We start from the raw sequence: 26,244 nt of genomic DNA, 5'->3' as shown, positions 1-26,244 counted from the left end.
TGTAAGATATATCGCAATAAAGATGAAATTATACATACCCACATCCTGTCTTTACATTAGCATTATCCTTGATATCCTATTAACACAGATATGATATGGACCGAACGCACGCGCGCACACACACATAAATACACTTATTTCATGGGTGTATTCAGGACGAATAGCACGCACACTATTATGGACCATCGACGTCCTACGCGCAGACTCTTTCACACGGAGAGGAAAACGTCGAGAGGGAGTGAAGGATGCTCGTGAATTTTCGCCAATAACATCGCCAGTAGCGCGACTACCCACCGGCTGGATCTACTCGTGGTAGTGTAACCTGTTGCCGTGGCAAATCTCGAACGACGAATGCAACAAAGTGCTATGTATATATATATGTATGTTACTAATGATACAATGTTCATTCTCGATTCATCGCATGTGTAAGTGCGCGCGTGTGCTTGTATATGTACGTGGCCGTAAGATAATAAATCATTCATTTGCTGTTATACATATATATATATATATATATATATATATATACAAAATATGTTTATGGTGTCGTTTTTTTCAGATTCTGATTTTTTCTGAGAAAAGAGAAACTTATTTGGAGAATGCTAAGTGATCTTTTAGCGGGATGTATATTTAATCGACGAAAATGGGACTGTTGCATAATACACTCATCTTGATTTAATTAAATTCTGATCAAAAGGAGCGTCACGCGTTAAGTTGGTTCTTTTTATCTCTCTCTCTCTCTCTCTCTCTCTCTCTCTATCTCTCTTTCTCTCTCATTCCTCTTGTATTTCGCGATAATCTCGATGAATGAACATAGAAAGTTTCAAATGAATCGCTAATTAAAAGCGAACGAATCACTAATTTGGATCATGGAGCATACAATTGGTCGCGAATTAAAGCTACATTATAGTTGTTAGGTGAAACAGAAAAGACTAACACCCCAATTATCGACGTTGTCATGTCAGAAGTGAAGATACGAGTGCCCTTGTTGCTAGACAGCGGAATAGAATATCGTGATAAATTGCTATGTCTTCCAAGAGCGTTTACGACTGGTACCGGACACTCTTGAACATGTCCTAGCTACCAAGACATCTGAAGGTCCCTTGGCAGAGAATCGAAGTGATATGTGTTAATTATGTATCGTTCAAATTACAGTGGATATTTTACGCAGGACTGAACATAACCGACGAGGACATCGACTATGCCTACGCTTTCGACAACCTGACCGATTGTAGATCTGGGAGCCAGGTCTCCGGGAATGGAAGCAGCTACAAGAGTAGCTGCAGGGATACGATACAGCTGACTTGCTACTGCGACGGTGCGATTCGCGATCTGGCGATACAGTACAAGAATTATCACGGTTACGCTGCTCTTTTCATATGCTCCTTCGGTACGCTCACCAACGTGCTCAACATCATCGTCCTCACGAGGAAGGACACAAAGGCTGCGTCCATTAATCGAATTCTCACCGGCCTGGCCGTGGCGGACGTGTTGGTAATGCTGGAGTACATCCCGTTCGCGATTTATAAATATTTCGTATTACCGGAACACAGGATCTTCCCGTACGGAGGGGCCGCGTTCATCCTGTTCCATATGCATTTCACCCAGCTTTTTCATACGATCAGTATCGCTCTCACTCTCACTTTAGCTGTTTGGAGGTATATCGCCATCAGGTGAGTTTCATAATCCTCTGAATTTTTCGAGCGGAAAAGTAGAAAAGATAAAAGTGCATAAAAGGTTGCGCCTCACCTTGATTTATTTATCGCCGTTTAAATATATTGTAGGATTTATTTATGTGAATATAAACTGAAATTGGGAATATATGGCACTGGTTTAGAAGATATAATAAGAAATTAAAATTTCATATAATTTTAATGCTTTTTCTCTCTCACGTGGAATTGTAAAATAACATATTTGGAACAGTGAAGTTTGTTTGATGTGCAAAAATGTTTGTTTACTTATTTACGAAATAGATCGTGGATATTTTGTCAATAATTAGAATTTCGCCTATTTCTCTTGCAATTCAGTATATAACTTTTAATAAATAAACGAGATACGCAAAATGGGTGTCCAAATTCATTTGAAATAGACAAGGTAAAATATAGTTAAAACCTTTCCCCATTTAAAAATGCAAAATGCTTTTTAGATACTTATTTAAAATAGGAAATGGAAAATAGGCATTTTTAAAATAAAAATAATTTTTTAAAAATATACTTATATTTCTATATGCATACTAAATTCTTATTTTTTTATTATTTATATTTTCTTATTATTAGTTCTTATATATACTGAAAATGTTATTTCTTTGAATATAAACTTAAATTACAAACATTAAATGCCGTGACATTTATATATGGCGTTACACAATAAATTAATTTCTCTATTGTTTACAACATACGCAGTCAGTTATCCTTTTAAAATAACATTTTGATTGCTCTTTAGAAGTGGAACGCATTTAAAAAAAAAACAAGTTTTTCAAAGAGGGAATTTTTTTTATTTTCCTTTTACAGGTTTCATAATCAGAATCAGTGATGCCAGAACGAAAACGTGATATATATATTAGAGGCATCGCCATGTCCATATCTCACATTTATATCTTATTAATATCTCAATTTTTGTAGTTTACAAGAAAAATGTAGTTTACAAGAAGAAATAGAAAATGCGCGTAATGAAAACCATTTAAATAAGAAAATGTATATAAAATAGTTCTGGAGAAATGTTTTAATTGCAAAATATATAAAAAATGTATCTATATTTCAAATACACATCTCTGTAAATAAATAACATATCAAAAGTAAAAAATATTTATTTCACTCTCAAAAATTTTAACTCCAACATTATTTTTGAAACTGAAAATAGGTTTAAATTAGGTTAGAATTTTTTCAGGTTTAAAAATGCAGGAGTGGGATTCCATACTTCTCCCCCTTTTCTAAAAGTCGTGTAAACAGTCTCAATTAAAAAATAAGATTATTACAGCATATATACATTTTAATGTCCCACACACACACAGTGTTGTGTTTAGATGATTTTAAAATTAACTAGATAAATCTTAAATAAGATAAAGATAATTTTGTTTTAAATTTATCTATAGATAAAAGATAAAATTATATGGCGATTCATCTAGATAACTTCTAGATAATTATTTTTAAAATCTCTTATGTAAACACAGTTATAAAAAAATATAAATTATAGAAGGGATATAAAAATATATTTATATTTTTATTTGTAAATTTCTATTGCTTTTACTGCTTAAATAAGCTACTTAAAAATCAAATTATCTGAACATTATTCTAGATAATTTAATAAAGATAACACTTTTTTCGTCTAAAATACAGATATATAGATAATACATATTTATATTATCTATATAAAGATATAAGATGCCAAAACTTCATCTAGATGATCATCTATATAATTTTATTTATATAACGCAAACACTGTGTTAATGTCAATTTGTTTTATATCTTCTAAATCAATAGCCATATATTTTTTCTTGAGTTGTAACCTTTTATGCAGTTTTATTGTAAGAAGATTAAAAAGTCGTTGTCTCTTATGTCTCTCTCTTTCTCGTGTATATATAATGCGCCAGATTTCCGAGTTACAATTATACTTGGTGTACCGATAGACGTTGCACGATCGCTCTTTCATGCAGTTTTCTCGCTCCGTTTTTCACCTGCGCTCCTAGCTATCTCGTGTTTGGAGTAAGTAAAAACGTCAATTGTATAATGTTTTGTTCAAAGCATATCGCATTTTTTGCAACAATAAATATATAAATTTCACTATGTCAGGTAAAAGCAAAAAGTGTTTACGAGAACGGTACTAAGGAGATTTTATACGTCGTGGATACTGATTGTTCCATTAATAAAGGATTCCTGTGCGAATTAAATTTCTGGATACTTAGTGTAGTTATCAAGCTCTTGCCATGCGTTATTCTTACCGTCATCATTTGTTGGCTGATAAAAGCCCTTTACAGGTAAAGGCAAACCGTGAAAACGGATTATTTAACGTACGAACGTGCAATTATTTATTTTCGACACCGACGAGGTAATTTACAATTTGTAATTTACAATTTAGTAAAATGGATAAAATGTTCTTAGTAGTTATTTATTGTCGCATGATTACACTGTTTAACAAAAAATGACTTTTTTTCGAACACCAAAACGAGACTATAGTTGTTTCTTATAGTTTTTTCGAACATGAATCTGTCTTCAAACCTGCTCCATCACGTCACAATTTTAAGAGACATGCAATTAAAGTTGTAAAAAAGGACTATTTTCACGAACTTTGTCATGTTATACCTACAATATGTGACGTGCTAAAGTTTTCTTGCCACCAAAATAAAGTTTAAAAATATTGTTTAACGTAAGTCGCAGGACTTTCAACTCTTAATAAGAATTTTCGATATTGGTTATGGTTCATAAGATATTCATATAGTTAAATATGAGATATTGAAGATATTAGCTGACTAAATAAGTATAACTTATTTAATTAGATTGACGAGTTACAAACAGTTTTAAATTATGTTTATATTTATTCTTAAAGATATTTTAGGTCACTGAATACAAATCCAATGTCAAAATTGTTAAAATGGTGAACTCAATATGATGGATTTATAAAAAAAAATTTTTTTAATTTTTAAATCTCCCTAATTGAATACTATTTTGAATTTGACTATTTTGACATTGATTTAGACCTTTAAGAATTGTGACTCGTCAACTTAAGTAAGTCACCGCTAACCTCTGCAATACCCCATATATTCAACTATGCATATCTTATTAATTTAATCATAATCGACACCAAAAATTCCTATTGAGGGTTGAAAGTCCTAACAATTAATATATACCTTATTTTGATGGTAAGAAAACTTCTTTAGCACGCATTTTATGGCTATAATGACAAAGTTCATAAAAACAGCACTTTTCGCAACTTTAAGGCATCTGCGATACTCACTGCGGCCATCTTGAATTGATGACGTCAGAAGCAAGAAAATATATCATAAAAATTCTTGCGACTTACGTTAAAATAAAAATGTTTTTCAATAAAATAGCGTTTGAAATCGATAGAGCAGACATGTAAAATATACCGAAAACTCATTTTGTTTGTATATTCAATAAATAATATACATATATATGTCAAATTGAATTGAATTAAACCAAGGACGAAAACCAGCTGCTTGACAGGTGTATCGAAATGAAATAAATATTTGCTTTCACATATTAAATTATGTCAAAATTGGAGTCTTCGGTATATTTTAACACCAATACAATTATTTTAAACATAAAAACACTGCAGCAAAACGAAAAATAACCCTGTAAGTCGCAAGAATAATTTAACTTGCTAAAATGACACTTATGCTTATTATTAGTAAACAAACTCGTATTATTTATTAATTATATAATTTTCGTTTATTATTGTACATCTTTTATCGATAAAAAATATAAGTAGATATTCTTATTATTTCTATCGTTTTGAATTATGTCGTCACTGTCAAACGCGGACATGGCAATCGAACAGGAGCCTTAATATATTATCTCGTCGTTACCTCGTCGGTGCTTTCGCGTTCTCGCTACACTACAACACGCACATTTTCCTTGATTCAGGGCAAAAGGTAGGAAACAAACCTTAAAGAGCTACAACCATTGCGCTGCGAGGACGGCGAAGCCGGCCTCGTCGTCGGGAATCTCCGACGTTGAGACTTACGATGGATCATTTGAGGTTAAAAGGGACGAGTCCTGCCCGCGGCGGATGAGTAAATCCAACAAACGAACGGACAGAACGACAAGGATGCTCGTAGCGGTGCTGCTGTTGTTCCTCATAACAGAGATCCCGCAAGGCATTCTGGGTTTACTATCCGCAGCCCTGGGCGATTGTTTCTTTCGTAGTTGTTACGACAAGTTTGGAGAAGTGATGGATATTCTTGCGTTAATAAATGGTAGCATTAACTTCATTTTATATTGTTCCATGTCGCGACAATTTCGTATGATTTTCGGACAGTTGTTCAAACCTAGGATTATAACCAACTGGCCGACGATGAATCAGCATCAAACCGATATGCAAAGCACGTATGTTTAATAAAATAAGAGATTTTACTCTGTTTCTTGAACATAGAATTTGGGTATGCAATCTATTTATATAATAAATATATATATAATTGTGTATTATAATTATTAATAAATATACGACGTTATATGGTTAACACAAGGTTAAGAAATGATCTCAAATCCATCCGGATAAAACAAAGAATTTTAAATTAGTAAAATAAACAAAAAATATGTATGTATGTTATATATTTTAACTTTATCTTTCGCACAATATAACATTTTCTCATAAAAATTACTATAACTTTGTTAATGAAATTATAATAATAATTATAGTCGTGTGTGTATGCAAGCTTAAAATATTAATAAATAATTTATACAGGCAAAAACACACGATTCTGTAATTTCATCTTATTAAATGTGTATCTTTTCAAATAACATGTTAATAAGAAATAAATAATGCTACCGCGCGTTAACTGTTGATCTACTGTATTATTGTGTATAAAAAAAAGTTGTAGTAGAAATATAAAATGTGATAATGTTTCAATAAATTGTTTCATTAGAAATATATTCCAAACTTGATACAGATTTATTATATATCCTTTTAGATATACATACTTTCTTGATCAGTAGGAAGAGAGAGAGGGGAAAGAGGAAAGAGGGGGAGGGAGGGATATGATTTTTAAACTTCGTCAGAACTCAATGGTCGCTCTTCGCTCTCTTCAGCTAGTGGCTCTTGACTAGTATTTAAATCTGTTTTTTCACGTTGCAATTTCTTCGACAACTTTTTTGCCATTTGCGATATCTACACATATGATATAAACGGTATAGCTTTATATAATTAGCGCACGTTATCTTCAGCTATAGATATATAACATATTTTTAAGTTTCCACCCAGACAGCAAGACGTTTTGAAAACGTATTAAAAATATACATATTGGATGTTTGTATTTAAGGATGTATCTGAGCTATCTAAAAATAGTACAAAGTAGATGAAACTTTGAGAAACTCTTTTTTTTTATTATTTCTAATGTATTTAAAAAAAATTCAATTGGATTCACTAAACCATTAAAGAGTAATTATTATTTTAATTTAGGCTGATTTTACAGTTGTTCTTTCGAAGAAGTGCGATTTTCTCGAATGTAATAAATAAAATAGTAAATAGGTAAAAAGATATGAGTAAAGAAATAATTATTATGTTAATTGTTGTCGATTTTGTACGTATTTTTACGAAAAAATGCGATTTCCTCAAATATAATTGGTAAAGAAATATTGAAAAAATAGTATCAATAATTTCATTTTTTTTATATATATAAATCTTGAATTATCAAAACTTTGTGCAAAAGTTGACTAGTTTTCACAACACGGTTTCAGAAAAATTAATTATTATTTGTGAAATTTTATTATTTTTATAATGATTAAATTATTGAACGTGAAAGTGCGGCAACGTCGCAATCAATTGAACGTGTCAAGTGAACCTAGTCTTTAAAGTCTATACGGGAGAGTAAAAAAGTCATGTCGTAAAGTCTCATTTTTTTGTATTGTCTATTTGCGGCATAAATAATTTTGAAGTCTTAAATATTATTAGTTTTAATAAACAATTTTATTAATATTGATTAGTATAAATAATGAATTAATTAGCATAAATAATAAACTATTATTAATATCGATTAATAACAAATACCTAATAAAATAATACATAAAAAAAACAGAGAAAATTATTCAATGTAAATAAAAATCAATATAATATCTTAAAAACTTAAATATTTAATAATTAAAATCTGGCTTTTGCTCTGATTTCTCATTCACATTTTCTTTATTGTCAAGGATGATAGAGAGACTCAATTTTTTCTTCTTCTCTTTTCTTAGCTTTTTTCTTAATTGTTCACATTTTTGTTGTGCAACTCTCTTCCGATACGTACTTTCACTCACAATTTTACCTTTCCATCGATAAGTCTTCATATCTTTTGACATCTCGACAGCGTGTAACCTCAAATCAATCTATAATTTTTTTTTTTTTTTTTTTTTTGACATTTTCTCTGTACTCTACAAAGTGCATTGCTAATTACTATCAACTTACAAGCCAAACGTGTTACGACGTTGCCGCGTTAAACACGTAAAGTGTCAAACATAATATTAATAATAAATAATAATTATAGTTATTATTTAAATAGTATATATTTATCTTTTTTAACTATATTCTAATTAGTTTTTTTATTTTACATTAATGAATAATGCTGTTAAATTAACAAGAAATTTATTTTATAAAGTTGAATTCAGGGCATTTTCCCTTCCAAAAGTTTTATTACGGAAGATTGAAAAATTGCAAATAAAGTTAAAAAACTGTTGACAAAGTGAAAAATAATGTTTTAACAGTAAATATATTATGTTAGCTACTCATTTATATTAGTTATCACTGGATTTACTACACGTAAAGTGTAAATATGCAAGTATTCCGGATTTAGAGCACTTTTGTCAACGATTGTACCTCAGATACATCCTTAACATTTTATCTTAGAGTCTTAAACATCTTTTTTAGGACATTTTAAAGATATCCAGGGTTACTTTTTTTGATACAATCAAAAAATGTCCATTTTAAGGACTAAATTAAACTAAATTAAAATTGAACCTGTTTCGAACATTAAACATATTTTTAAAGTAGATAAGTGTAAGCAAATATATAGCATATTAAATATAGCATATTGAATATATATCTATATATTTTAGTATTTTATATATAGCATGAAAAGATTGCAGAAATATTACAGACATTCAAAAGAGACAAGAAAAAATTCGTTGAAACTGTACGTGTAAGTTAATTTTGTTTATCCGTGCCGTGATAATCAGATTTGCGGTTACTTTAATTTTAATAGTTAATTTTGCAAGCTTATATATAATTCTCATAATGAATTTTAAATATGAGACAAATAGTAGCAGTAAATAAAGAAATTAATGATTTTAATGAATACTGCTTTTTTTTAATATTTTTGAAATATTGCTGTAATATATTTCTCATAAAATATTACAGTTACATGTTCTTATAATGATCTCTTCAATGTTACGTTACGACTTGTAAAATTATAATATTGCTACAATGTAACTAAAATTTCGATGCTATATAAGTATTCACAAAGGTAGCAAAATGACGTCAGTTTACTACATGGGTATGTAAACCTTGGATATGTATGAACGTTTTTAAAACATCTAAATATACTTTGAACGTCTAATAATGGATATTCTTATTCCATGATCGTTTGAACTAAATAAAAACCAAAATTGGACGCCCATTGGACATTCTGTGCTGTCTGGGCATTTTAATTTTTAAATAAAATACCTGCGTGTCAACGTCAACAACGGCCATAATATCGTTGAGCGCTGTCAAAATTTCAGTAGCGTTAGTTTGTTTACCGTGAGCGTCGAGAACCACGGCATAATTAATCAATATTAGTGGATCCTGAGGAGATAAAGCGTGGGCTTTCGTCAAAGATCTCTCGGAACCTTCCAAATCGTCCAAACGTTTCAAAGCCACTGAGATATAACAGATATATATATATATATATATATATATAGTTTTAATATTATAACAAGACGCGAGAAAAGAAGAAATTTCAGGCAATATTCCATTTTGTGAAAAAAAAAATTTGCGTAAAAAAACTTTAAGATTGACAATAAACATTTATTTATTATATAAAGAAAAAATGGCTTAAACGAGAAAAGTTATTTTTAAGTATATCGTTAACCTTTTCGCTGCAGCCAGGTTTTAAGATGTTTTCTTTTTATATGAAGAAAAACATGGCTCAAACGAGAAAAGTTATCTTTAAGTATATCGTTAACCCTTTCGTTGCGGTAGATTTAAAATGTTGAATGACAAAACCTTTCATAAACAACATGCATTTTTGAGAAAATATATAGAAGTCGTCGATATATGGTACATTGAATTGCATTTAAAATACAAGATATGTTTCAAAAATAGGTAATCAAAAAGAGCATATTTTTTACTCACCAAAATTTGACCACCTATTTCTAAAACACTTGTATGTCAGTGAAAGAGAGGAATTAAGCACTTGTGTCCAAGATTTATGGAAGTGACAGTCACAAACCTGTATGAAGTTAACACCTCAGTTTTGAAATTTTAAAGTTTTAAAAGTTGTTTCAGATTGTCCTAGACTTGTTCTAAATTGTTCCAAAACAAATCATCCCAATGTGTATGGGCTGATATATTGTCGTTGTCATGGTTTTTCCATTGTCACTATTATTGAAAAAAAGCTGTTACGTCACAAAACTCTTGCTTTTTTATTGTCAAACTAACGATAGGTAACCATATAACGATATGCACATCGCGGAAATCACTATATACCCTTAATTCTCTTTCGCAACAATAATGTTGGACACATGCCTATTCCGTATTATCATATCGATAAATTCTATTATATCTTTTGTTCAACAAGTCTTAAGCTGCAATATACATATATGAGAAAACCAGCAGATTATACCAAGATTCAATTTTGTATAAAATTTTTGAACCCCGTACTAATCCTATTTAAATTAGGTCCCGATAATAAATATACTCAAATAAGTTAAATAATGAACAGTTAATTATCTAACCTACAATTTTTTACGTTTGACTGGCTGTAGGTCAATAACTGTTCATTATTTAATTTTGAGCTTATAATATATTGTATCTTTTGTTCAACAAGTCACAAGTTGCAACATATAAGAAAACCAGCTGATTTCACCGAGACACAATTTTATATAAGGTTTTAAAAAATCCTATCGTGATCTAATTTCATATACGAGCAGGATTAGTGCGAGGTCTTTTTCAAAGCGTCTAACAGCAATAAAAGGGTTAATAAAAGGAATATTTAATGTTCAATGTTTGTTTTCTACTTACGACCTAGTAACAGATATGGTGTAGGATTCTTTGGTTCGGCGCTGACTGCAGCGCATAAGTAAATCGCAGCCGACGCAGGCTGTCCAGTGGTGAGAAAAACGATTCCGAGATTGCACGATGTGACACAGGACATCGGACTCAGGTAATGAGCTCGCTTTAATGAGCTAATAGCCTGTCAAACATCGTAACAGAAAATTTTTGCTTCTCTCGTATATTTTATACTTTATACTTCCTCTCATCATGATTTTATTTCTCTTTAAAAAAATATACATATATGCAGTGTTGTGCTTGGATAATTTTAAAATTAGCTAAATAAAGATGAGATAAAAATGTAAATTTATCTTAGATAAGATAAAGATGATTTTATTTTAAATATATCTAGATAAAAGATTATAAAATTATATAGCGATTTATCTAGATAATTTTCAGATAATATTATTTTTTAGATTTCTTTTGTAAACAAATAAGTTATAAAAAAATGTAAATTATACAAGGGATATAAAAATATATGTATTCATATTTTTATTTATAAATTTTTATCACTTACTGCTTCAGTTCTACTATTTAAGTATTTTTATGTGCTATGATTCTAAACCAAATTATCTGAAAATTATTATAAATAATTTAGTAAAGTAACACTTTTTTTTTGTCTAAGATGCAGATATATAGATAATACATATTTTTATTATCTATATAAGATGACGCTAAAGTTTCATCTAGATAATTATCTATATAATTTTATTTAAATAACAGCAAACACTGCATATATATGTATGTAAGCAATAGTGGACAAAATAAAGCGTTATGAATTTTTATCTCCAAAAATATGGTTTTTAAAGAAAAATTCAAATATAAAGTTGTAGGATTTCGAGGGAGAAAAAAATTGGTGCTACTGACTTTCTCCTAAAGAGCGATTTTCAAGATCATTTAAAGGTCATTTGTGTTTTATTAAAAATGGAACCACTAAATTTTTTTGCATAAATCGATTTCTCGCAATATTTTGCATAAAAGGTTATAAGGGTGGAACTATCAAAAAGTAAATAGTTTACAAGATATTTCATACTAGCGAAATAACTATGTGTTTTATTCTTTACACCAATTGATCTCGTTATTATATATTGTGCATGAAAGTATTGAGAAAGTATTATATATTAGGTCCTTGAATAAGTTCTCGCTGTTTTTTTGTTAAAAAAAAACATTTATTTAAAATATAAGGCTTACTCAATAACTTTACTCAAAGTATTGTCCATCATTAGAGACCACACAGCAATGCCTCCAATTCTTCGTCTTCAAACTTTGTCGGTGCTCCAGAACGTTCTTTATCTTCAAGGTCAAAGTCATTATTTTTAAAGCGCCTAAACCAGTCTCTGCATGTCGTATTCGACAGAGCATTGTCACCATATGTTTCAACAAGAATTCTGTGTGCTTCAGCTGCAGATTTCTTTTGAATAAAGCAGTGCAATAAAATTCCCCGCAAAAACACTTTATTTGGCACAAAAGTAGACATTTTCGCAATAGGTAATTAAACACGTGGTTGACACTGTGGTAAACTGTATCTACTAGAATTTGAGGTTACATATAGTACTACTTAGCTGATGCGTTTCCGTACGAAATTCCATGCACAGAGTGTCGCTACGCCATCTTTTAAGAAACAGCGAGAACTTATTCAAGGACCTAATAAGATCGTCGAAAACTAAATATTTTACGAAATATTTCATAAGTTTATGTAAGATTATGTTGAACTTATGTTAAGTATGAATAAATATCTCGTAAACTATTTACTTTTTAATCATCTTACCCTAAAACTTTTACTGCCGTATATAGCAAAATTCTATATAATTTTTATTTGAAAAATTTTCCTCATATGATATAATTCTGCCTATAGTAATTTCAACAAATTCAATTTTACGATCAGTTTTCTGCATCGCAAGTATATACATGTATATTTAATTTATGTATTGTTCGCGACCTATATTATATTATAATGACGGAAATTAATTTTCGCAAAATCGTTGCGAACAAATTATTTCTCTGTTAACTGACACAATGTAATTTCGCTCTCTAACGTATTCTCGACGTTTTGAAGTTTTATATATATATATCGTCTATATCTAAAACCAAAACGTAGAATGTTTTATCAACTTTTGCCGCAGTGCAATACTGCGCGGTTTCCCACTTAATTTCAACGTATTCCCAAAAGCTTTCTCTCTTCCGCTCTTTACGACATCGCGATTTGAAACAATTTTACGAGTCGCAAGATTATTACTTAATTTTTATACATTTTTATAAACAGTGTTTGTTCTAAATCAAATTATATAAATAATCATCTAAATAAAAATTTGGCGTCATCTCATCTTTATATAGATAATAAAAATATATATTATATCTGCATCTTAGATGAAGAAATAAGTGTTATCTTCACTAAATTATCTAGAATAATTTTCAGATAATTTTGATTTAGAATTATAGCACATAAAAATACTTAAATAGTAAAACTTAAGCAATAAACAATAAAAATTTATAAATAAAAATTTGAACACATATATTTTTATATTTTTTTTATAATTTACATTTTTTTCTAACTATGCGTTTACATAAGCAGTCTTAAAAATTATTATCTAGACAATTATCTAGATAAATCGCCATATAATTTTATTTTTTATCTAGATATATTTAAAATAAAATTATATTAAACGAATACGCAATCTCTTTCTCTTTCTCTCTCTCTCCTCTCCCCTCTCCCGAATATTTAATGAGTCACATTACGAAATGCAAAACGATTCAACGGTGCAACGAGAAAATACTCCTATGTGTCAAAGTACGGATATCTGCTGCGAATATCAAGTGTGAATATCAGGTTACAGACTTTTTGGTAACTAGATCACTATCGATTGTGATCGCTATTGTGTTATATAATCCATGCGAATAAGTATTACTAGTTCGCTAAACGGAAAATATCAAAACAAAAATATATCCCTCTTTTCATAGTTTGTTTCTTTTTAATAGATGTCCTAATTAATAAAATAATTTTTAAATAAAATTGTTTAAATTTAAAAAATTTAATATATATATACATATATACTATATATACACTATCTCATAGAAATCAATATGTCAAATTAATTCAAAATTGATAAGTTGCGTTTTACTTAACAAACTAAATTTTTATCAAATAAAAAATTAGTAAAGAAAGCCGTAACAGTGTTCGTGTTTATATGTAATACTTTAATATAAAAAATTTAAAATATACAGACGTTTTGATCTGGTTTCACATCATCTTCAGTGTAATAACCTAATAAAACGACATAGTATGCAAAGTAACGGTCAAAAAACCTGACAATTATTTTAGAGAAGTCTTAAGATATAATAAAACGACAATAATGCACGCAATCTATAAGTGGAGTAAATATAAAGTGAAAGACAGTAGAAAAACTGCGTGTATTAAACATATTAACTACTGATAGTTATATAACGTTAAACAGAAAACAATTAATTTGTGAAAATATGTCAGCTATAATTGGCAGTCAGAGAGAGAATCTAAATTTTTATATTTAAAATTATTTGTCAAAAATTTTAATCTGTTATTATGTATACTCTATACAATGCAACTTGCAACTAATATAACTACATATTTTTTCTTAGAAACAATAACTAAATGTTGTCTTTATATTAATTGATTTCTCTTATTATTTTGTACATAAAAATATTGATCATCGGAAAATGAATATTTTATAAGATATTTCATATAGTTTATGTGAGATAATATTATGTCAAATTGAAATATAAAATATATATGTTTTGTAAATTATTCTTTTTGACCATCCTACATTTACAACTATTATGCGGGAATTATGAGAAATTGATTTATATAAAAAAGTATGGTGATTCCATATTTAAAAAATTTAAAATGGCCTTGCCCTGATCTTTCCAACACCATTACAGGTCAAAGTGATAAGATCAAATATATATTTTTAGATCCTACAATTTTTATCAGACATGAAACATTTTTTATAAAATTTATATTTTGAAATATTCCGGGGTTTCGACTTTTTTGGGGGGATATATCTTCTGTATCTATTTATTATATATATAAAACTTATTCCCATTTAGACGATAATGTATTAATTTTTTTCTCAAAGAATTTTAAAGGTTTTAATGCAAAAAAAGTTTTTTACAATTTCATTTCAGTATTATTATGGAAAAATTTTTTCATTTAATGAATTTTGAAGTGACCTGAACAGATAGAAATTTGATGAGGCAAGGTTCAAAGAATGAGGAGGATGAGAACTGACCACGAAAGCTCCAGAATTATTTCCTGGGTTATTCTAACCGTATGCGGTCTGGCGTTGTCGTGTAGCAAAATCGCATGTTTGCAATGATTTACGAGAGTTGGTCATTTTTTTTACCATTTTTACGGTATATATCTATGTTTCGCTTTGATTTAAAAAACAGTTTCTCAGAATAAGTAATTCAGTATAAATAATCTATATAGCGAAACTTATTTATTTATGAATCAACCTAATATAAATTAATCCTATAAAACCTTTTTCTTTTTCATTAATAATAGATATTATTACAAATTTGCTTATACTAAAATAAGAAATACTCGAGGAAAAATTAAAAAAAAAAATAGATGAAAGGGTTTCTCAGAAGAAATAATTCAGTATAAATTATCTATAGCGAAACTTATTTATGAATCAACCTAATATAAATTAATCTTATAAAGCCTTCTTTTTCTTCATTAATGATAAATTTTATTACAAATTTGCTTATACTGAAAATAAGGGATGCTCAAGGAAAAACCCAAAAGAAAAAAAAGAAAAATAGATAAAATATTTTCTCAGAATAAAATAATAATTCAGTATAAATTATCTATAGCGAAACTTATTTATAAATCAACCTCTAATATATATTAATCCTATAAAGTTTTCTTCTTTTTCTCCATTGATAATAGCATTATTATTACAAATTTGCTTATACTGAAAATAAAGGATATTCGAGGAAAACCCAAAAAGAAAAAGAAGAAAGAAAAATAGATAAATGTTACTTACAGCGACATATTTCTGTTTTGCGTAGAGACACATCCCGATGTTATTCCAAAGGGCCGCGGACTCCGGAATGATTTGCGCTGCTATTTTATACTTGGACAAAGCCACATCGTATTCTCGATGATTCTGGAAAATACGATATGCTGTTCAGTAGAGCGAGAGAAGAAGCAAATTTCGCACGCAAGGAAACGTAATTAAATCTCCACTTAATAAATGTGATATACGCTTTTCAGAGAGAAAGAGAGAGAGAGAGAGAGAGAAGAGCCACTTGCATAGCAAAGTATAGTGTAATAATACTCCGTAACAATCGCGTTTTAATGAAATAAAACTTTCATTTAAGAAAATGAAAGAAAGGAGGGATTTGGAAGAATTAAAAATTTTAATTTGAAAAAACAATTGAAACAAGTAGGTATATAAATGCGAATCGATCGATCCAAACTCGCTTGCTTGATAAAAATAGAACAAAAATATGAAAGAAAAAAATATGAAAGAAAAAATATGAAGAAAATATTTGTTTTTTTTTTTAAATAATTTACGTACCTGCATTATGTAAGCCATGGGCACAATCGCCTTAACGCAATTAGGCGAATAGGCTAATGCTGCTCCAAATTGCTGAAACGCTCGTTGCGTATCTCCAATTTTAAGATACAGGAGACCCAATTCCGTCGCAGCATCGATACTCTCGGGATTTGCGCTGACAAGCGTGATGAAAGCAAGAGAGATTAATATATCGAGTCAACAGAGGTATTAAAGAAATATATACTTACACGAGAGAAAATGGGAAACATATTTTTTTAAAATATAATACATATATTTATATAGGATTCAAATTCCTTAGTTTTCCAAATTTTCTTTCTTTCATAATTGTCGCAATAACATCGCGTTTGGCTCTATTGATCGAGAGGAATCAAGTGGAGATTGTGGTTTTAAAAATTAAAAGAGCTGATTTAATAAGTATTCTCATTATTGTTCGTCGCGTCTGGACCTAATTACGACGCTTTGGGTGGGTGGGGGGGTATAAACATTGAGAAAAATATTTATTCGTAAGTGTCTGAATAGCTCAGTTGGAAGAGCAGTCGCCCGGCAAGCGGAAGGTCTCGGGTTCGATTCCCGATTCCAGCCGACTTTCGGACCAATATTTTTCTCGATTATTTCTTTACAGGGGATGTTAAGAGAAGGAACAAGGGGAATTTTTGAGATCCCAACCATAGGATTCAAATTCCTTAGTTTTCCAAATTTTCTTTCTTTCATAATTGTCGCAATAACATCGCGTTTGGCTCTATTGGTCGAGAGGAATCAAGTGGAGATTGTGGTTAAATAATACATATATGTATATTATTAGTTAATGTGTTTTTTAATTAAGTGATTAAAAATTAAATCCTCTCTTATTATTTTGTACATAAAAGTTTATTGAAGTGTAAGATATGTAAGAAAAAAAATGAACATTTTATAAAATATATTTCATAGTTTGTGTAAAAATATATAGATAAAAAATATATAAAAAAGGACAAAATTTCTTAAATTATTCACATTTTGACCATCTTATCCTTTTCATGTCAATTATTGCAAGGAATCGAGTTATATAAAAAAAATTGGGATGGTTCCATGTAAAAAAATTAGATTGACCTTTAAACGACCTTAGTTAAAATTCAATATTATATATCAACTTTTTCCCTCTTGAAATCTTTCAACTTTTTGTATGAATTATTACCTCGTTACAGTCATAGTTTTAGCAATATTTGAGTATATTAATTTAAATGAAACACCATGTATGCATATATATATTAATCCTGTATACAAAGTGTCCCGGGATAATCGAATTTGTCAGTTAAATCCCAGAACATCCTTTATAAATTAGGAAAATGATAAAAACGATCAAAAATAGCTATATAATGAATAAATAATAAATAATAATAAATAATAAAAAATGATAATAAATAATAATAAATAATAATAAATGATAATAAATATATATATATACTGTTGACTCTCAATCGAATCCATAATTACTTCGAAACAGCATTTCTAATATATGGCTTGTTGATGATGTTACTTACTTCAAAGCTGCCGTATAAGCATTTCTGGCTTCTGGAATCATATCGTCCAAGAGATAAAGTCTCGCGAGAGCAAGATTGGGCAACTCATTTTTCGTCAATTCGGTTGACCTCTTGAAATATTTCTTTCCCTCTTGTAATTGATTCATTTTTACGTAAGCTTCACCTAAACAATATACATATATAAGTAAATGTTCGACAAAAACAAAGCATTATATTAGTATACTTTTTTATATATATTATATATATTTTTAATTCTTTTTTATTTTTAAAACTTATATCTTTTAAATATCTGTAATTTGACAATCTTAAGAATATATAATTTGGCTCTCGAAATAAATACAATATATATATTTGTATGTATATCGGCTGTATCAACGAAAAAATAATTTTCATTAACGCAAAAAACATCGCGTTAGGCTCTACAGCCGATATACATACACATATATACATTTGTATCTTTAATTTTAATTATATTTTAATTATATAAATTTTTGTATGGTAACAACAAATAAAAAACATACATATATGTGTGTGAAAAATTGTATAAAGAAATATGTGCTAATTATTATTAACTAAAGAAAATTTAAATGCACTATGTCGTTAATAAAGTAGTATCTCCCCTAACTTTCTGATTTTCTAAAGTGCATTTCTCGAGAAGTTTGCAACTCGACTAACGCGAGGTGTATCGTGCTGTAAAGTGAGTTATATACGAAACTGAAACTTGCCAAGACCGTAATATATTTCCCAATCCGGTACAGCGGATATCTTCTCAGCTTCCGTGTAAGCATCTATCGCGCGCCTATGACTTCCTATTATTAATCTAAAAAATAGCGCAAAGTTATGTTATTATGATTATTTATATTGTGTATCTCGAAATATGAAGATCCTTGATGATACAAAATCTTTCTTCAATATACTTACAATGATTTTGCTATCTGTTTAATGTTATCCACGTTTGTCGAATTCACATGGTACGCGGTTTGAAAGCAATCCAATGAATCTTGAATTTTGCCTTCCTTTCTGAGAATTAAACCCTACGAAAAAAAACGACTTTGGTACGTGTCATATATTATTGTTACATACGACCCAGATCATAGATTGACATCATTAAACGTCAAAATAATGTCAAAATAATATAGATTTTATTGACTTTGATATATAAAATAAATAACATTTATTTGATCCCCGCATTAGACGTCGATGACGTCATTAGACGTCAAAAAGACGTCATTAATGATATTAGTTTGCTTAGGAAAAGGAAGAGAGAAAAAAATGTAGTAATTTACATTAAGGTCGATCTCAAAGATTTTATTGTTTTTTTTTATCTCTTTATTAGACATCAATGACGTCATTAGACGTCATTTTGACGTTTAATGACGTCAGGTTGCTACTTGGAGAACGTGAGAGAGAAAAGAAAATATAGTAAATTTACATTAAAGTCGACTTCACAGATTTTATTACTCTTAATATGTAAAATATATAACATTTTTTGATTCCCTTGGGGTTATAAAGGTGCTTTTTTGCATAAGGAGCATGCCCGAACCTTTTACAATATCACTTTAACTTCTTATAACTTGCCCATAAGCGACTTTATAACTATAATCTCTTTGTTCTTTTCTTTCCCATCTCTCTTTTTTTTCTCCTCTTCTTATCCCATCTTTTCCTTCCCCTTTTCTTTCTTTCATAAATCCTTTTCTAAAAATAAATTCCCAATTATTAATGACAATCGGCACTAGTATTTAAATATGAGTTTTGGAAATAATCGACCAAATTAACAAGTAATAATCGTTTATTATATTTCACGGCGTTTCGACCATATGGTTATGGTCTTTTTCAAGTGAGAAAATAAATGTAGTAATAATTAATTCATCATACAGCAATAATCCATATCAATTTTTAGTAAAATATACAAGTCAAAATTAAAATTAAATTAAAATGGTGAGACAGCCATAATAACATATCCCTACAAAGGGGATCGTCAGATTTAAAAACTTTTTTAAAAACTTTTTATGAGATATATATAAGATATTTAAGATCGAACCGGATTCGACCTGGGACCTTTCGCCTAATAGTCCACGATTTTCCACGCGAGGTTATATGTCCCCCTGATTTTGATTAATATTCAAGGACATATCAAGGACACGGCCCTGAGCACATGTTCAAAAGATTTTAACTGTTGCTTGTAGTTTTTATTAGAAAAGTTATAGACAAAATAAACAAGAATAGAATCTAATTTGCTGATGTTAAGACTAATTGTAAGAATAAGTACATAAATATAGAAATACAATATGCATGTATATGGTATATCCTGTATAAACGCAGAAAGTTTTTTCATAAAATATTAAAAATATAATTGATACTGCCAAATCTGCAATTGTGCAGATATGATAATTGTATAGTTAATATTCTAGCACAGAAATGTCGTAGACATAAAAAGAAAAAAAAAGCATTTTTACAAACAATAACAGTAATTTTATTTTTTAGAGGTAAATATCAATAACTAATTATTTATTTGCAAAAATAGAAATTTTGTTTTTTTGACTTCAGATTCGGATTCAGCGAATCAAATTACATTAAAAATAATTTTTGTACTTTATTTGTAATTAAGGAAATAGTAAAGATTTGAATAAGAAAATACATATCATTTTTTATATAACTGACAAAACCAAGGTCATTATTTAATATTTTTCAAAATCGCCACACGGCATAAAAAACTAGATGCTTTAAGCTAAATTTTGGTACCTTGAAAATTAAATTTACTTCAATACAATTTTATTTGTTATTATGATTATTTATATCGTGTATCTCGAAATACATCCCCGGGGCGAGGGGTGGCCGATTTGACGTGGAATGACTCATATTTAGTGTATATTATGTATATATATATATATATATATACAGAGTGAGCTATTTTAATTAACGCACGTAAATATCATATAATAAACAAGATGGAAAAAAATGTTTCCAACAAAAGTTTTTTGACTATGAGAGGAACATAAAATGGTGTTATTGATTTGACCTTGTATAATTATTTAAAGGTCACGTAAAGGTCACCTTCAATTTTTTAAACAGAACCTGCTATTTTTTATTACATATTCTTATAGTTTATCTAAAGAGCTTTCCAAAACCTTATAATAAAGTGTTGTTTGATGAAGTACTTTTCAAATTATAAAAGTTTAAAGTTTTTAAAATTTTTTGGCATAAAATGTAAATTCCTCCAAGCATTCTGTGGTCTCTGAACATATTATAAATAAAAACATGCTTTTGATTGGGATAACGTTAAAATACTTGATATTGAATCTAATTATTATAAAAGACTTATCTCGGAATGATACACATCAAGGAACAAAGGCATGGTATAAATAATAACACAGACACCGAATTGCTTAACAACGCGTATTTCGACATTCTAGAAGAAATATCGAATTTTTAGACTTATGTAAATGTTTATTTTGTGAGATCTGACACCTATTTATTCGACTTTTTAAAAGACTAGACAACAGTCAAGTACTAACAATAAGGCCAACAACAATTAGAAGCATCGTCATCTCAAGTTATTCGGAACAATTTGTAAGCATAAAGGTTCAATATTTTAGTATTTAGTTTAATTTGTAATTTTTAATTTTTTTACATACACATTAGTGGAATCCTATTTTACAATTGAATAAATTCTCTAAATTCAGTTAACAATATCAATAATTTGGAGAAGATGAATATCTTGTAAAATGTTCAGTTTAAATCAATGACATCATCTTATGTCCCCCTCATAGTCAAGAAAACTTGTTTGAAACATTTTCTTCCATCTTGCTTACTATACGAGATATTTACGTGCATTGATATGACTCACGATGTATATATATATATATATATACACGCATGCACGCACGCACACACACATATATGTATGTATTATAAAATTAAAGTCATTTCTAATTTTAAATTAAAATTAAGTTTGATTTAGAATTTTTTTGGGATGGAGGTGCAGATGGTGTGTCACGCTTTTATTTTATAATGCATATACGCACTGAATACATAACTCATAAAGAATTATCACAATTTAAACAAAAGTACATATATATAAACATGCACTACAAGTAACCTAGCTACGAAAACGTGTATAAATATACAGCATGTACACAGTACAAATACAGCATATAATGAACGCAGTATAAATATGTTCTATGTATTTAACACATTTCACCAAATATATTCCTTCTTAAACGTATATATATATATGGTGTCAGAAATAAATTACGTTCTATTTATTAAACTTTTATTTTGTTTATTAACACTTTGTACTACGAGCGATGATTAAAATCTTTTGAAAATTATTCGAAATCATGCCCTTATCCCAAGAAGACCAGAAAAATCAAAATGATATTAATTTGACTAAATTTATGTCATTTTTTTGTTCATGGAAATCTCGATCTCGAAGTTGACTAACAAATGACTTTTTATATTGACTTTTGTTGACCTTTTTAATTTTTAGACAATGCGATGTACGTTTCTCGACTGTGTATATACAATGTTTATTATTATGAATTATAGGTTAACGTTTTTTATATTCAGATATTATTGCAGTTCGTAGAAGAGTTCGAGTTATTATATTAAAAACTAAATTGTTGATTAAAATATTATTTTAAGCGGCTTACGTCTTAAATTTGCATCTCAATTATTTTTAATACAAAATATTATTTTTTTACCATTGTGAACATCACGATAACATCAAAATTTTATGCAATTTGATGAACTAAAATGACCATATTTTGACGTCAATTTGACATCATTTTGACATTTCTGTTCTCTTCCCTACCCAAGTAGAACAGAAAATCAAAATAATATCATTTTGACGTCATTGATCAAATTTGGTCAAGATGACGTCAAATTGACATTATTTTGACGTCATCTTGACCAAATTTGAACTCCAAATTTGATCAATGACGTCAAAATGATATTATTTTGATTTTTTGTTCTACTTGGGTATAAGCGCATGATATTATTTAATATTTAAGCAATATTCTAGGCGTATTTTTAGAATATTTAATATTCTAAGAATACGCCTAGAATATTAAATAATATCATGCGTGTATAGGGAAATAAAAATTCGATCTTTCGTTTAATGACGTCATTTTGACGTTTATACGTCATTATCAGTTTGCTATTGGGATATATTATATCAAGATCATCATTGAAATATATATATATATATATATATATATATATATGGTTGATTCTATAATATAAATAATTATCAAAAATTCGTCATTGTTTTGAAAAAAAAATTTATTTGAATTTTACGAAATAAGCTCCCTTTGATATATAATAATCGTTCATCAAACAATTCGGTAAAAACTTGTGATTTATACCGCCATATGTAATACCAACAAGTGTGGCATATAGACAGGGTGATTCAGAACGAGAGTTGTAACAAATTTTGATAGATGGTTTGGAAGTAAATGTCATATTTTGAATAATAAATATCATTACTGAACGTATATGTATATACATACATAGTCCTATATTTTTAATACTTTAGGTAGTTATAAAAGTTTTGAAATGTTAAATTGTGTTGGCAAGAGGATGAGTAGTAACCCTAATCTTTTCGAGAAATAAAAAAAATCAAGAGCATGTGTAAACGTCATTTATTTACAACTCAATTTTTGATAATAAATGCTCAAAATGTGCTTGATTGCTTCTATTGTCCCGATATGAATCGAGAAATTCTCTTGCTCTGAATCGAGGAATTCTCTTGCTCTGAATCACCCTATATAATATTCATCCTAATTTTCTCTGTATATATCTCTGTATATCGATTATCGTCGATATATCGATTTTACCTTCAAATAACTGGCGTATTCGTGACCATCCGATTTTATTAGTTCTTGTTCGATGAGTAGTTTGCAAGCGCCGTACTCGTGTCTCGTGTAATATCGATGTAATAACCAATTTCGACTCTCTATAGCTGCTATATCCGGAGCTGGGTGTTTACCAAAACGACAAAATAACAGCGGTAAGAAGATAATAATGATATTTTTGTATTTCACACAATACACATATATACATATATTATTCTAAAAATTGGTCGGAGAGATATTCGAGCTTTTGAGTGAGATAAAAAATTAAATACCTGTATACCAGGTGATTCATTAATTTTAATCGCCCCAAACAAAAATATCGAAAATTATGAAAGATATAAAAAATGTTTCAAACAAAAGTTTTTTGACTTCGAGGAGGACATAAGATGGTGATTTGACCTTGTATAATTATTTGAAGGTCACGTGAAGATCAACTTCAATTTCTTAAATGAAACCTACTATTTTTCATCATATATTCTTGTAGCTTATCGCGAGAGCTTTCCAAAACACTACAATAAAGTATTTTTTTCTTAAGTACTTTCTAGTTATTATTATATAAGGTTTGAAATTAACAATTTTTTGACATAAAATGTAAATTTCGGTAATCATAATGAACGGCTCTCGAGATAAGCTACAAGAATACGCAATGAAAAATAGTATATATAATATATAGGTTACCATTTAAAAATTGCAGGTGACCTTATATGACCTTGAAATAATTATACAAGGTCAAACTAATGACACCATATCTTGCGTCTCTCTCAAAGTCAAAAAAACTTTTGTTTAAAACATTTTTTATATCTCATAGTTTTCGAAATATTTGTCTAGGACAATTAAAATGAATCACCCTGTATAATGCGTACACACACACACACACACACACACACACACACACACATATATATATATATATATATATATATATAATACTTTCAATACTAACAAAATGTTGGTTTATGATACCTCTTTTGCTTCTGTCATTTCTCGTTCGTTGTACAATGTTCGTTGTATTCTCCTGTAAACGACCGTTGCTGAGAACATCATTTGCCATTATTTTCTTGCAATAATTTAACTTTAATAATTAATATAACTGTAGTTTCTGTTTTTGTTCGACCACACTTTTTTTATTTTGCTTGCACTTTAACGACTTTTCAATGTTTTTCGAAGAAAAGAGTATTGTTGTCGCGTTTCTATCGTCATGGTAACCTGGATATATGTTTCAAGAATATTAGTCCCTAGTTCACATATCGTAATGTAAGATATCGAATGACGTTACTGACAATAAGTGCCATTTAAATTTAAATGATACAATCATCAACACAACTCGATTTAACGACAATAAAATTATCATCAGATTATAAAATCGACAGATTATAAATCAATAGATTATAAAATCGACAATAAAATTTTTTAAGATATATATAATGTTTAATAATAATATTAATATTAATTTATAATAAAATAATTATTAATATTAACATGAATTAATTATAATATTAATTTAATAAAATATTATTATTAAAATTAATTGATGCAAATTAATAATAATTATATTATATTTAATAATATTTAATTTTCAATATTTTAAATAATTTATTTACAATAATATATTTAATTTAATAATTATTTAATATATTTAATTTAAAAATTATTATTAAAATTATATGCTTTTTTTTCATTATACAATGATATATTGTAAATAATTAATAAGTAAGTATAAAAAGGAGACAAAAAGATAAAAAATTCATATTTAAAAAACGTAAACAATAAACAAATTGATATATGCATATTTCAGATAGCAACAGTAATTATTTTGACGTATAATTTGACTACTTTTGCTAGCTGAGCTTTCTGAAATATTTGATTTGCTTACTGTTTATTTCACAATCGATCCATGAGAATACCTGACTGTGATTGGCTGAGGTTTTACTAACCAATCAGAATCACTAGTAATTTTCAATGCTGATAACTTAATTTTTTTTCAAATACGTTATATTTATAGTACACTAAATCGCTGTTCTTTTTAATTGTTTGCGTTTTCTCTCCACTCTTTACTTTCTGCTTCTTCGTTCTGTGTTTTTTTCTCTCTTTAACAAATATATGTATATTTATTCTGTGTATATGTATATTTATATTTATTTCAAATGTTAAAAATTCCAGGGAATTTTTTGAACAAATAATTAACCTTATAAATATACATTTACCGCGCATGCGCATTAAAAGCGATTCTCATATCAATTTGGATAATATCAACACTGCTGCTTTTTTAAATTTGTGACGATTTGGATATAAGTAGAACGATGTACGATCGATACGTTAAATATTGAAATAAATTAGTTAACATAAAAGTTTTATGCG

At 28.6% G+C, this 26,244-nt stretch overlaps 2 protein-coding genes across 2 annotated transcripts; one reads left to right on the top strand and one right to left on the bottom strand.

Moving 5' to 3' along the window:
• Window positions 1-955: 955 nt before the first annotated feature.
• On the top strand, window positions 956-6,268 carry LOC114931362 (G protein-coupled receptor dmsr-1). Its single transcript, XM_085489573.1, has 5 exons — window positions 956-964; window positions 1,078-1,670; window positions 3,587-3,698; window positions 3,786-3,970; window positions 5,598-6,268. The coding sequence occupies exons 1-5, from the start codon at window positions 956-958 to the stop codon at window positions 6,067-6,069; spliced, it is 1,371 nt and encodes a 456-aa protein (XP_085345699.1). The 3' UTR covers window positions 6,070-6,268.
• Window positions 6,269-6,601: 333 nt separating this feature from the next.
• Window positions 6,602-25,075, bottom strand: BBS4 (Bardet-Biedl syndrome 4). Its single transcript, XM_085489564.1, has 10 exons — window positions 24,850-25,075; window positions 23,869-24,008; window positions 18,953-19,065; window positions 18,757-18,851; window positions 18,032-18,194; window positions 16,515-16,668; window positions 15,978-16,100; window positions 10,927-11,098; window positions 9,370-9,563; window positions 6,602-6,840 (listed from the first exon to the last, which is right to left on the bottom strand). Exons 1-10 carry the CDS (start codon window positions 24,935-24,937, stop codon window positions 6,718-6,720), a joined length of 1,365 nt encoding a protein of 454 aa, XP_085345690.1. The 5' UTR covers window positions 24,938-25,075; the 3' UTR covers window positions 6,602-6,717.
• Between the last annotated feature and the right edge of the window lie 1,169 nt (window positions 25,076-26,244).

The sequence above is a fragment of the Nylanderia fulva genome, unplaced genomic scaffold (assembly GCF_048542155.1).
Source record: "Nylanderia fulva isolate GAGA-0341 unplaced genomic scaffold, ASM4854215v1 Scaffold88, whole genome shotgun sequence".
NCBI classification, from domain to species: Eukaryota; Metazoa; Arthropoda; class Insecta; order Hymenoptera; family Formicidae; genus Nylanderia; species Nylanderia fulva.
The sequence above is the reverse complement of the archived record's forward strand: the minus strand, read 5'-3'. Positions and strand labels throughout refer to the sequence as shown.

Bases quoted from the DNA above. Each gene is read 5' to 3' on its own strand.
- LOC114931362 (XM_085489573.1), top strand. The intron at 3,699-3,785 runs GTAAGTAAAAAC...TCACTATGTCAG, and splicing joins CTAGCTATCTCGTGTTTGGA to GTAAAAGCAAAAAGTGTTTA. The intron at 3,971-5,597 runs GTAAAGGCAAAC...TCCTTGATTCAG, and splicing joins CTGATAAAAGCCCTTTACAG to GGCAAAAGGTAGGAAACAAA.
- BBS4 (XM_085489564.1), bottom strand. From the start codon at position 24,937: ATGGCAAATGATGTTCTCAGCAACGGTCGTTTACAGGAGAATACAACG. The intron at 19,066-23,868 runs GTAAAATCGATA...TTTTTTTCGTAG, and splicing joins AATACGCCAGTTATTTGAAG to GGTTTAATTCTCAGAAAGGA. The intron at 18,195-18,756 runs GCAAGTTTCAGT...TATATTGTTTAG, and splicing joins GGAAATATATTACGGTCTTG to GTGAAGCTTACGTAAAAATG.